The sequence below is a fragment of the Embiotoca jacksoni genome, unplaced genomic scaffold (genome assembly GCF_022577435.1).
Source record: "Embiotoca jacksoni isolate LCO1_2020_lvr unplaced genomic scaffold, fEmbJac1.0.p SCAF_54, whole genome shotgun sequence".
Lineage (NCBI taxonomy): Eukaryota > Metazoa > Chordata > Actinopteri > Embiotocidae > Embiotoca > Embiotoca jacksoni.
In genome coordinates, this window is record NW_027185408.1 from 1798995 (window position 1) to 1811536 (window position 12542).

Sequence of the window (12542 nt, forward strand, 5' to 3'; positions counted from 1 at the left end):
GGTGGTGATCTTCAGGCCCTCAGGCGGCGCTGCATTAAAAACTGACACAATTCTGCTGTGGAAATCACTGCATGGGCTCAGGAACACTTCTGAAAACATACAAAATAAGTATCAGGAGTAACAATAGTATTAGTGCTAGCGTTGTTGGTAGTATTAGTATTGTTAGTAAATTTGATAGTATTATTGTTAGTAGTATTAGATTTAGTCTTGTTGGTAGTATTGTTAGTAGTATTAGTATTGGTGGTATTTTCAGTAGTACTGTTAGTAGTATTAGTAGTATTGTTAGTGGTATTATTAGTATTGGTAGTATTGTTATTGGTAGTATTGTTCTGGTATTAGTAGTATTGTTAGTGGTAGTGTTAATAGTATTAGTATTGTTAGTAGTATTATTGTTGTCAGTAGTATTGTCAGTGGTATTATCAGTAATATTAGTATTCGTAGTATTTTTAGTATTTGTATCAGAAGCTGCAGTTCTGAACTGTTCGTTGACCTTCTGTGTCCCGTCCAGTCGTCGTGTGTCTTTGTTTTGTGTCTTGTGTTTGTTTACCTGCGCGGGTTGTTTTTGTTTCCGATCCTGTAACAGACCGACACGTTATCAATAACTAAAAATGTAAACCACAATCCAGCCGATCTGTTGATCTGACGGGATGAAATCGATGCCGGAAACATCAGTGATCTTTCGCGAAACCGCCTGAGGTACATGCCGGGGTGAGGATGAAGATGATGAAGACGGGGAAGACTTCCTGTTGTGATCCGGTTGTCTCTGTGGGAGCCGATGTTCTCAAACAGGAAGTGATTAACTGTGTAAATCCGGCAGAACAAACTAAACAAACAGAAACATTCCGACACACAGAGTGATGATGCATTTCATGTTCAGCACACACACACACACACACACACACACACACACACTAACACACACACACACACACACACACACACACACACACACACACACACACTTCCTGTCACGTCCTGTTTCAGCGGCGGATGAAATAGCCTGCTCTTATTTTGAAAGGACACGTCTGTGTGCTCAACAGGTGCCAGTAGAAATATTGATGATGTCACAATAAATATCAGTAATAAGTATGGTGTCATAAAGAAAGAAGTATTCAGATCCTTCACTTGAAGTAAAAGTACAAATATAACAAAGTTAAAATATTTGACGTACAGTACACATCTCATAACACAAGCAATATGTTCAGACTTTTACTTTGAAAAAACTGGATTTCAACATAAAAGCACTGGATTTCATTGATTTCAGGATACTTTATTAATTAAAGATAAACACTGACGATTGGATCGGCTAGAAGGAGGAAGAGCAGCTTCCAGGTGATGAAGAAGAGGAGGGTGATGAAGATGAGGAGGGAGTGTGCTGGGCCTTCTGGCGGTATTCGGGCAGGTGATGGAGGATCCAGGCGGCGGGAACAAACATGGCCGCCGCGAACACCGACATGACGAAGAAACTTTGCTGTTGGAGACGAGACCGGAGAGTAAAACGACCAAAACCGCCAACGACCCCTGACCTCTGACCCTTATCGGGTGAAACGGGAAGTGAAACAGGAAGTTCAATGAATCATTTAAAAAAAAAAAAAAAAGTCTGGTTAGTTATTGATGAGTTATTAGTTACTGGTTCTTTTTATCGATCGGTAATTAAACTATATTTTAGTTAGTTATTGGTTAGTTATTGGTTAGTTACCGGCCTTTGTTTTCTGAGTGAGGCGTTAGTTGTCGGTGGGTTCATTAATCATTGGTTAGTTGTGCGATTAGCGGTTAGTTATTGATCAGCGACCGGGTAGTTATTAGTTTGATCGTTATCGTCGGACTTTCGGAGACTCACCGCGGCTCCGATCCGGTTCCGAGGAGGTTTGCTGTAGATCGTCCTCTTCGCCTCCTTCAGGACTTCTTTCGGACGAGTCAGACTCCACAGATTCGGCACGATCCTCAGGTTCACCATCGTCCACGGCGACCAACGGTGACCAACGGCAACCAACAGTGACCAACGGCGACCAACGGTGACCAACGGCGACCAACGGCAACCTTGCAAGTCCTGATGATCGTCGTGTTTCTAAGTCGGCTGTTTTGTTTTTTGGTTTGGTTTTTTTTGTCCGATGCTGATGTGTGCTGTTCGAGGTCCCCGGTCAGACTGAGGTCTACTGGACCAGAGAGCAGGAGGGAGGAAGAGGAGGAGGTGGGAGGAAGGGGAGGAATGGGGAGGAGGGGGGAGGACGGGGCAGAGGCCGGCAGAGGGACGACGGAAACAACCGCTGACAGATCGGTTGTTTCATGTGGCCTTCAGCAGCGCATCGCTGCCGAGGTGCCTTCGAGCCGAGCGGCGCCGGTGACGAGAGTCGAGCTGCGGGATCGCTGAAAGAGAGATAAGAGATAAAGGAAAAACGAGTGAGAGGAGGCGGAGGGCCCGTCAAACAGCAGCTGGCGCCGCAATCAGCTGATTAGATTCCCTCCGCAGGACAAACACAGATCGGAGGATAAAAGTGACGTTTGATGTGCGGAAAAGCAGACGCGCAGGTTCAAACCTGCTCGGCATCACGGACACCGTCTGAAGTTCAGGTTTCTGGTGAGATGGAAACAGCTGCTTCACAGGGTCAAGGTTGTTTTGTTTTTTTAGAGGGGATCTCAACGACTCCCCCTGGTGGCGTTGAGGTGGATAACCAGTAAAAAAAAAAAGATTGTAATGATCCGTAAATATCTTCAGAAGTAAAGGTGGGAGGGGCCTGAAACCTGGTGTGTGTGATGGTCCTGAGGCCTCCCTCATACCTGTAAAACTTGGCGCCTATAGCTCCTTCCTTTGGTATAGCTGCCATAGACCCCCATTACTGAAAATGGAGCTCTCATGAGCTGGTGGAGACCAAAGCGAAGCTTTTAAAAGGTGAATATTGGACTTTTTCTGCGTCTGAAAAAACTAATGCCGACACAGAAGTTCCACAAACATAAAAGTATGAGAAAAACTCATTTAATTTAATTTATTTTTGCTTCAGATAATGTTGAATTGAGTGAATATACAGTATATTGCTCGTTTGAAGGCGATAAAGCTCGTTTTCTTACCCTTTTTTTTGAATTAAGAACTTACAAACAGTGTAAACAAGTACTCATTATTTCGTACAGAAAAGGTAGCAATGTGGAAATAACAGTCGAATAACAAAATAATAAAACTAAGAAAATAAGTGAATAAAAACAACAAAAAAACATTTAAATGCAGAAATTCCTTTGATGCAAAAAATATCATAGAAGAACAAAATATATACATAAAAATAGCTTATTATTCATCTTTTGTTTTCCTGTTTTGTTACTTTTCTCTTCTTTAACTATTATCACCTTGTCTGCAGGGATAACGGTGATTTCTGCATGACGTCACCACCGTAGGATGGGAGAGGGGGCGGGGGTTGGGGAAGGAGGGAGGGGGGGGGGGGGGTTACGCACGTGAAGGAGGAGGAGGAGCACCAGCAGTGGAGGCTGGATGTTCGTCTCTCCCATCATCAGCAGCAGCAGCATCCCGCGAGGTGAGGTGTGTCTCCGCCGCCGGTGCTGCAGACAGACAGACAGACAGAGACAGACAGACAGGCCGCCGGTGGACCGACTGACAACGACGCCGTCTCTCCGCTCGCGCTCATTATGGCGTCAAAATGTCCAAAATGCGACAAGACGGTGTATTTCGGTGAGTTGTGCGTGTGTGTGTGTGTGTGTGTGTGTGTGTGTGTGTGTGTGTGTGTGTGTGTGTTGTTCCCAGAGGCGATGGCTGCGGGGCGTCTTCTTTTTACCTTCATACAACACGTTCTTCTTCACGTTCTTCTCTCTCGTGTTTTGCATTTAAAGCAGCTTCATTCAAGATAAACTCCAGAGTTTGTAAGAGGTGACGTGCAGCCTCTAACCCAACAGCGTTTTTATACTCCATTGATGGCTTCTATTGTGTCTCACAGCAAATGTAAAACTTTAACAATATATATATATAGAGATGTTTTCTTTTTATATTTGGTGAATTGCTTATATTTTGCATTTTATTTCACTATTTATATTTTTTTAGGTTCTTTTGTGTTTTCTTTTTTTTGTAAATACTTACATATATTGTATATTTTCTTGTTTAGGTGAGCGAGGAGCAGCAAAGTAAGCATTTCATTTGACAATAGAATTTTCTTAACCTCTTCATTAAAATAGTTATTTATTTCCTGGACTATTTTTCATCCATCTCTCTTTGAAAAGAAATGTACGGTGTTGATAGTTTTCCATTCCAGGTAGGGTGAAATGGACAAAATTAATTTGATGATAATTACAATCAGTGAACACGATTTTCAAAGGCAGACGTTTCTTTTCAATCATTAATCATTAATCATTTTTTAATCATTAAAAGTAAAGTGACAATTTATCAGCAATTTTTTTTGAAAAGGAAAATAAAATGTTCTTTAAATCGTAGTAAAGAAACATTTTACGTGCAGTAAACTTGTCACATGTCTCATATACAGTACACAGATATCTCTTTTCAGCTAATAATAGAACGTCAGTGAAGCCGGCGTACGCTATCAGTCGGGCTCTAATATGTGGCGTCAGAGCACATCGGTGATATTTATATTCATAGTCGCACTGTCAAAATGTTTCTTTTGTGTCGTGGGGTCGAAAATCCTATAAAATATATGAGCGGTTATTATAGATTTTTTTTTTTTTCTTCTTCAGGAACAGGTGACAGGCGTCTCTGTTCCTCACTGAGCAGGTTTGGAGCAGGAAGTGACCATATTAGGGCAAGCTGGTGGCTCTGGCTCAATCTGATTTGAAACCCCCACCGGTAGCCTTAACCTGAGTGCACCGCAGGCCTGTCAATCAAGCAGCGCCCCCCCTCCCCCCAACAAAAACACTTTTTTTTTTTTTTTTTAAAGCTTATTCTCTAATGAATGAGGGATTATTTTTCAGATGGACCGACGGAAAACTAATAAATAGGAGCGACTTCAGCTCACAACACCGAGATAACTGCTGGACACATTTTATTGACTGAGAAGTTTATGAGGCTAGTTGAATGGGAGTCTATGGAGGCTTTTTTTGGGAGCTGACAGCTAGTGGCCCTCGGTGGTATTGCAGCTTAAGGCGCTTCCGAATCGGGCCTCGTTTTTCAGAGCCGGAAGCTACGAACACTTTTAACACACACACATCGTCACTGCTGAGGGGCCGCAGGCATTGTTCCAGACGGACCGGACGTTAAAATGAAACTGACAAGTTTTTCTCTCCCAAAGTGATCCCGACATGCCTGAGAGACTCCCCAGGCCTCCTAATGGTTTCACTATCTCTGGATAAGATTTCAGGGAGCCATTAACCGGCTCTTTGTTTGCTCGTGCTCATCTGTGTCTGTCGGACAGTTTATGAAAAGTCCCTTTTATGTCGGCTTTTTAGACGAGTCGAGGCGAGTTGGTCTCCGGTTGCCCGGCTCTTCTTTTATCTGAATGTAAGCGGTGTTGTCGAATCCTCAGTTTACCTGAGAGGAAAATGTTTGTGTCATGTTGCTAAGGAGTGAGTTCAGCGACCGTATATCAGATTCTAGCTTCCCCTTCGTTTCGGAGACTCACCATATGGCGTGCTAAATAATTTATAGATTGGCCATTTGTTGCATTGATCTATTTTCTCTCCCTCTTTATTCCTCCGGAGCCAAAACCCACCCCGCGAGTACAACAAACAATGTTCCTCTCTTTTTTTTTTAGGTCTCCTCGTGTCCATTTTTTAAATTTAAATTCTTCGGTTTCATTCTGGTGAACGTGATACGTCCGGAAACACCTCAAGGTAATTTCTTGAAAAATTTGGCACAAACGTTCACTTGGTTCAAAGGATGAACGGGTTCGATTTTAGAGGTCAAGAATTGTAAAAAAAAAAAAGAAAATCCCGCAAATGTCGAAATGATGCTTCGTATTTAGCACCATAACTGAAGAAAAGAAGGAGAGATTGTAACCATATTTCAAAAATTTGACAGATACTGAATGTGTGACATCAAATGTTTGTGTCCATCTAGAAACTGATTATAAAGATGAGCATGAAGCACCCATGTTTTTCGTATTCGTAGCGTCTTTACAGCAACATCTACGTAAGAAATGTTTGCTGTCGTGGCTGCGGCTTTGTGTTTCTATCAGAATCAGCTCTGTTGGCCAAAAAGCATTTCATACTACGTCATGCGACCCGGTATTAAAGCGTGAAATAGACACGCCCGTCCGCTGCAGCAAAACGTGAGATAGCCACGCTCTGCGCCGCCGAGGCGTGAACGTTGTTGTAAGCGTGAAACTTACACGCACGTAAATGTCGTGTCACTCGGGGTCATGTGACCAAAGTTTTTCCATCATATTTTAACCGTAGATTTTGAGTAGTCCATCGATACGGAATCTGTTGCAAGAAAACGCTCAAAAAAAGGAAAAAGGCATAAAAGTAAATGGATTAAAACAGAGAGAGGAAAAACAGGTGAAAAAAAAATATGCCGTTTCATTATTAAATAAATAAACTGGAAGAAAAAGGAGTGTGAACGTTGGTGGAGGTGTCGCTGCTTCATCAGAGCTAAAGACGTGTTAAAGATGTGCCAACGTGACCTCGCTGCCACATATCACGCCGACAGGCCGAGTCTAAACAGGAAGCGTCGGGCTCGGAGTATCTGACGGATTATTCTGGGAGGAGGACAAACAGACAGACGACTTGTTAGTGAAGTCCTTCTGTCCGTGTGAATGAAACGGCCGAGCTCGAACGAAGCCTTCTTCTCGTGTACTTTTTTTTCATTTTGTGTCGTTCTTTTCAATGCAAAGTTGTTGTTTTGTTTTTTACCTGAATTTATACTGTACATTTTTCCACCCTGTTGCATAAATAATGATTTTTGTATGCAACACGTGAACTTTTATCAGAATTATATTTTTCCATTATTTTCATACTTCAGCTTTTTTTTTTTTTTTCTGTCTGCGTTTTGAGTCTGAAAAAGTTGGTTGAAAGTCCGATGTCTGTCTGTTAAAACGTAAAAGACTTCAGCTGCCATGTTGCTAACTTAGCTTAGCATTAAGTTGTCCTTTAAGATTTGTTTTTGGCATTTACATGTGGGTAAGGAACAGGCACGCAGCTGTGGTACTTCAGGTTACAACCAAGCGGCGACCAGCAGTGACGTCGCCCGTCGGTTTCCTGAACGGCCGTCACGAAGCCTCGAGTACGGATTTTGTCCGGCGCCATCTTTGCTAGTCCGGAGCAGGTTTGGAGCAGGAAGTGACCATATTTGGTCGATCTGATTGGAAACCCGGCGATACCGCGTCCCGCCCACCGATACCTGTCACCTGACTGCACCACAGAACTGTCAATCACACAGACACACCCCTAAAAACATGTTTTGTTTTTTTAGCTTATTTTCCAATGAATGAGGGATTATTTTCAGATGGAGCGCCAGAAACCTAATAAAAAAGGAGCGACTTAAGCGAACAACACCGAGATAACTCGCAGAATAAGTTTAGTGACTTAGAATTTCGTGAGAGGAGTTGAATGGGAGTCTACAGAGCCGACCTCTAGCGGCCCTCGGCGGTATTGCGGCGTCGGGCGCTCCCCCGCGTCGGCCTCATTTTTCAAACCTGGAAGCTACGAAACACTTTTATATCCGGTCTGTGGTTCCAACGATATTTTCTCTGCAGCGATGGAACATCGGACTCGGTGGAAAAAGGTCGATTTGATAATGGAAATCTGTGAGTCATCGCGCCGGCCTCCAGAACGCAGTGGAAAGAATGCTTCAGGCTGATAGGAACTCTTAAGTGGACATTAAGTGGCGTCTGTCACGGTCACAGAGCTGCACTGTTATAACGCAGAATATGTTGTTGCTTTTGTATCGAATCGGCATCTTTCCTTCACAAAAAATCTTGACGGCGTCAATCAGATTGTTTTTCAACCTTCTCTCTTTGTGTCTGAATGTGGCTCCGAAGCACATTTATCCGCTTTCATTATTTATTTATCGGTCTTTTCATCTTAACGTTTTCCAGAAATAGCACAAACGGGGAGCACGGCAGCGCTGTAGTTCTACCACGACCTTTGATTCTCAATGTCTTTTAATTTTTTTTTCCGTCTCCCCTCCCCTCCTTCCCCCCTCCCTCCCACAGCGGAGAAGGTGTCGTCTTTAGGGAAGGACTGGCACAAGTTCTGTCTGAAATGTGAGCGCTGCAGCAAGACGTTGAACCCGGGAGGCCACGCTGAGGTAAGACGAGCGTGACGGCCGGGAGCACCGAGTCGGAGACTCTGTGTATCATTTCTATGGAAGGTTATGAAATTAAATGAAACGGTCGTCAAACCGTAGCAGAAGAAGAAGAAGAAGAAGAAGAAGAAGAAGAAGAAGAAAGAGGAGGTGCAACGAGATGACGTCGCTTTAAATGGTGCATCTTAAATGAGCTCGGGCCCAGAGAAGGCGGCGGCGTGTCCGGATCATGTCCATATGTGGTTACTTCTTTGCATGGCAGAGTTTTAACCCGCATTTGTGGATGCAGCGATGAACTGTGTTGATTTTCAGACGTGTTCCTGAGCCCGTGCAGTGATTTCCACCACAGAGTTGCGGCTGTCTTTAATGATTTCTCCAGATTGTCTCGATCTTCTAATCATGTGATGAACCGTAGATGAGAAGAAGTCCCTAATTCATACGTTGAGGAACACTCTTCTTAAATTGTTTCTCTATTTTCCCACGCAGTCTTTCGCCGATCTTTTAAAAAAAAGAAAAAAAAAAAAGAAATGTTACTGACCTGTTGCCAATTCATTTAATTAGTGAGATATTTTTTCATAAAACAATTACATTTCTCCGTTTCAACATTTGATATGTTGTCTTTAGTCTAATTTTTCTTGAATTAAATACCAATTTAATATGATTTGCAAATCACCGCACTCTGTTTTTATTCACATTTTACACAGCGTCCAAAATTATTGAAATTGAAATGAGCGACAGATTTGTGTTATTTGGACACACACAAAAAACAAAAAAACAAAAACAAAAACTGTGCTTAACTTCGAACCAGTAAGAAACAGAAAAGCTTCGATCCGCTCGGACGCTTCTGCTTACTGTCGCCTCCTTCTTCCGTTTGTGCAGCATGATGGGAAGCCGTTCTGCCACAAGCCGTGCTACGCCGCCCTCTTTGGACCAAAAGGTGCTGTTTCCTCTTGTGCACACGTAAGGAGAACATCCACAACGGCTCGGCACTGAACCGGGTTTCAGGTTTGCACATATGTGTGTGTGCGTGCGTGCGTGTGCGTGTGCGTGCGTCTGTTTTCAGGCGTGAACATCGGCGGGGCCGGCTCCTACGTGTACGACGCGCCCGTCAACGAAGCCCCCGCAGCTGTTTCCATGGAAACCAATGCCAAACCACAGGAGGAGAAAAAAGCCCCCGCACGGGGACCAGTGAAGGGTGAGAAATGTGTTGCGCGAAAATAAGAGAAATATGTTTGGAGGAAAAAAAAAATATATATATTCAGTGCGTTGTGCCAGAAGAGTTTTCTAATTTCACGAAGAAAAGAAAAGAAAATTAACACCGCAATTAAAAGAGAGAAATAAAATCCAGCAAGACAGACTACACATCAAATTAACAGGATAAACTGATAACTTTATTTTGCATATTTTTTTTAGCATTACTCCCCAGGAATTGTTTAGATCTCTAATAACTTAACATTTTTTATGTTTTTATTTTTTTTATTTTTTTAGCTGCAAGCTTCTCGTCTTTCTCCGGAGGACCGAACATCTGCCCCAGATGCAACAAGACCGTGTACTTTGGTGAGCAGGCCGACGTCTTCGTGATCTCGCGTCCCTCTGTATATTTTACATGTGTGTGCGTGGAGTCCCCGTCCCCCCCCGTCCCCCCACCGTCCCCCCCCCGCCTCCCCAGAGTGACTGAGCTGACCGGTTGCCGTGGCGACCGTCTCCGCGGTGCTTCTTTGTCTGTGCAGCTGAGAAGGTGTCGTCCCTCGGCAAGAACTGGCACCGGCCGTGTCTGCGCTGCGAGAGATGCAGTAAGACTCTGGCAGCCGGCAGCCATGCGGAGGTGAGAAAAAGGACGGAATTGACGGTGTCGGTTTATTTTAAATTAAAATGCCGGAAATGGGTGAGAAAAAAAAAAAAAAAAATTGTCGTGATGTCTAAATCTTACTGTCAATTTATCTCTTTCAATCTACAGTTGGCAACAGTTGTTTTTTCTGTAAGGTGAAAGGCTAAATAACAACAACAACAACAACAACATACAACATGTAGCTGCTGTTTTAAACTAAACAAAAATCCAGTTTTTAACGCTGTTTTTGGTGTAAAATCAGGTTGCGTTTGTTTTTGATCACATATATAAACATTAGAAAACAATAACTCATGTAGTTCTTACTTTTTTTTTTTTTAATGCTCCTAAAAGTTAAAGATTACAATGAAACATCAAAAATAATCAGAATTGAAATTCAGGTGTGAAGTAATGTTTCTTTCTTTGCGTTGCAGCATGATGGACAGCCTTACTGCCACAAACCGTGCTACGCTGTGCTGTTTGGACCCAAAGGTACGAAGTGCTGTCGGTGCTGGTTTTGTCGCTTGATTAAAAATCTGTTTGTTTTTTTAAGCGCTGCGTCCGCGACGTCCGTGGACACGAGCGGAGGGCGCACGATCAAATTTAGTGTGAGGCGGCGACGTCGACCCTCGAATGGCCTCAGAGAGTCTACGACGATGAGAGATTGGTCTGAATTAAATTTGTGTTCCCAACGGGTCAAAGGTCAGCGCCTACAACTGAAAATGGCGCGCCAAGTTGTTGCACCTCGAATTCTTACACCCCCCCTCCAAAAAAGGGTCAGACCGTCGACACCGAGTCCCGCCGTAGACCTTCGGAGGCGTCTGAACTGTGTCGCCGCGGCAACAGGGTTCTCCAACAGGACAACGCGCCAACTTCTGGTGTGTTCAAAAACAAAAAAAAACAAAAACGTTTTCTCGTCCGCGACAAACAAACAAACAAACAACAACAACTCACCAGATTTTTTTGGCTCCCTGCCGCTTCCTTTCCGTTCCCCCAATAAAGTTTTCACAAACGGTAACGTGCGCCCCGTGCTCATCACCGACGCGCCTCCTCGTACCGCCGCTCAACAAAAAGCGAAGCGTAACTCGGGCCGCGACTTCGACCGAGCGGCGGGACTTCGGGAACGCTCTCTCGTTGCGGTCGAAGCTTCATTTAACGACGAGTTTAAGAATAAAACCGTTACATCTTGAGTGAACTGACCCTTTGAAGTTCTCGCCGTTTCTCAAGGCGTGAACACCGGAGGCGTCGGCAGCTACATCTACGACGAGCCTGAGGCCGAGGCCGAGGCGCAGCCCTGAGCCACCTCCACCCTCCCTCCACCTCCCCTCCGCCTCCCCTCCACCCGGGCGGAAGAAAACGCCTCCAGGACCCTCAACGTCTCTTTGATTTTGCCTTCAGTGGTCGTCGTGACAAATGATTCGTGCCGCACTCGTGGGGATGGATACCCCGGGTGTTTACGTCGTACTTGTATATCGTTTATATCTCTATTTTTTTGTACCGAAACAAACCTTTAATATGTCGTCCCGTGTGAGTTTTAGGATCTGCCTTTTAAGTTTCTTGGTTCTCTTTTTTTTTTTTTTTTTTTTTTTTTTTTTTTTTTGGCAAAAGGACTTTTACGGACCCGACCGTATTAGCCTGTTACCGTGGTGGATCGACGCTCCGGTGGGTTGGTGGTGGAGCGGTTCAACTCTTTATTAGTAGTTTTTTTTTAGACTTTTGTGCACTTACGACAATGTACTGTATGAAAAAAACAAAACAAAACAAAAAAAGATTAATTTTCAGTGTTTTCTGAACAGATTCATCCCGGTTCTTAAAAAAAACAACCCGATGACGTGAATATTCACACGCAGTCGTGCATTTTACTGAATGTTATGAAAGAGAGTTTTGGGGCCTGTTGCTGTTCATCACGTTTTATACAGTAAAACTGTGATCGTAAACCTGCCTTCAGTGTGTTTGTTCCCACATACTGTACACACTGTTATGTGATGTAATTAGGCAAAGTTAGTTTGATTTACAAAGAGATTTATAGAGTTTTGTGCATTTTCAATGATAGAATTTTTTGGGGGGGTTTCTTTTAAAAGTGTATCGCTTTAGTTTTAATTCATTCGTGGATTTATTGATTCACGAACCACTTTGACTTACAGGCGACATAATCACAGACAAAAAGCCGACTCGTGACTTTAACCATAAACAAAATATACAAATACACTCTTTAATATAAAGTAAGTAGTGAAATAAATCTACCTAATCTTCATTAAATGAATTCATCAATAGCCGTTTATTAATAGCTGTTTTGAATGCTGGTCGCAGGGCAGATTCTGTGTTTACATTTGAATCACGGATTTTGTTTTTGAATGTAAACACAGTGGGAAAAAAAAAAGGAGTAGAAGAAGAAATGGAATTTTGGAGGACTGCAGCCAGACATCAAAGGGAGATTCTGGTCCAGTAGCTATTTATTTAATATAAACCACGAAGGTATAGTTTTGTCTAAAATGTTATAAAATAGGACGCAGGAGCAAAAAGTCT

General features: G+C 43.3%; 2 protein-coding genes across 2 annotated transcripts; one reads left to right on the forward strand and one right to left on the reverse strand.

Moving 5' to 3' along the window:
• Positions 1-1232: 1232 nt before the first annotated feature.
• LOC138212282 (cytochrome c oxidase subunit 8B, mitochondrial-like) lies at positions 1233-2574 on the reverse strand. The gene is made up of 3 exons (XM_069172576.1): positions 2538-2574; positions 1841-2367; positions 1233-1471 (listed from the first exon to the last, which is right to left on the reverse strand). Exons 2-3 carry the CDS (start codon positions 1955-1957, stop codon positions 1307-1309), a joined length of 282 nt encoding a protein of 93 aa, XP_069028677.1. The 5' UTR covers positions 1958-2367; positions 2538-2574; the 3' UTR covers positions 1233-1306.
• Positions 2575-3457: 883 nt separating this feature from the next.
• LOC138212355 (cysteine-rich protein 2-like) lies at positions 3458-11953 on the forward strand. Its single transcript, XM_069172689.1, has 8 exons — positions 3458-3676; positions 8100-8194; positions 9071-9128; positions 9255-9386; positions 9680-9748; positions 9922-10016; positions 10451-10508; positions 11244-11953. Exons 1-8 carry the CDS (start codon positions 3634-3636, stop codon positions 11312-11314), a joined length of 621 nt encoding a protein of 206 aa, XP_069028790.1. The 5' UTR covers positions 3458-3633; the 3' UTR covers positions 11315-11953.
• Positions 11954-12542: the final 589 nt, after the last annotated feature.

Excerpts from the sequence above, each read along its gene's own strand:
- LOC138212282 (XM_069172576.1), bottom strand. The coding sequence starts at position 1,957 with ATGGTGAACCTGAGGATCGTGCCGAATCTGTGGAGTCTGACTCGTCCG. Across the intron at positions 1,472-1,840 it reads GGAACCGGATCGGAGCCGCG|CAAAGTTTCTTCGTCATGTC; the intron begins GTGAGTCTCCGA and ends CGTCTCCAACAG.
- LOC138212355 (XM_069172689.1), top strand. The coding sequence starts at position 3,634 with ATGGCGTCAAAATGTCCAAAATGCGACAAGACGGTGTATTTCG. Across the intron at positions 10,017-10,450 it reads CAGCCGGCAGCCATGCGGAG|CATGATGGACAGCCTTACTG; the intron begins GTGAGAAAAAGG and ends TTTGCGTTGCAG. Across the intron at positions 10,509-11,243 it reads TGTGCTGTTTGGACCCAAAG|GCGTGAACACCGGAGGCGTC; the intron begins GTACGAAGTGCT and ends CCGTTTCTCAAG.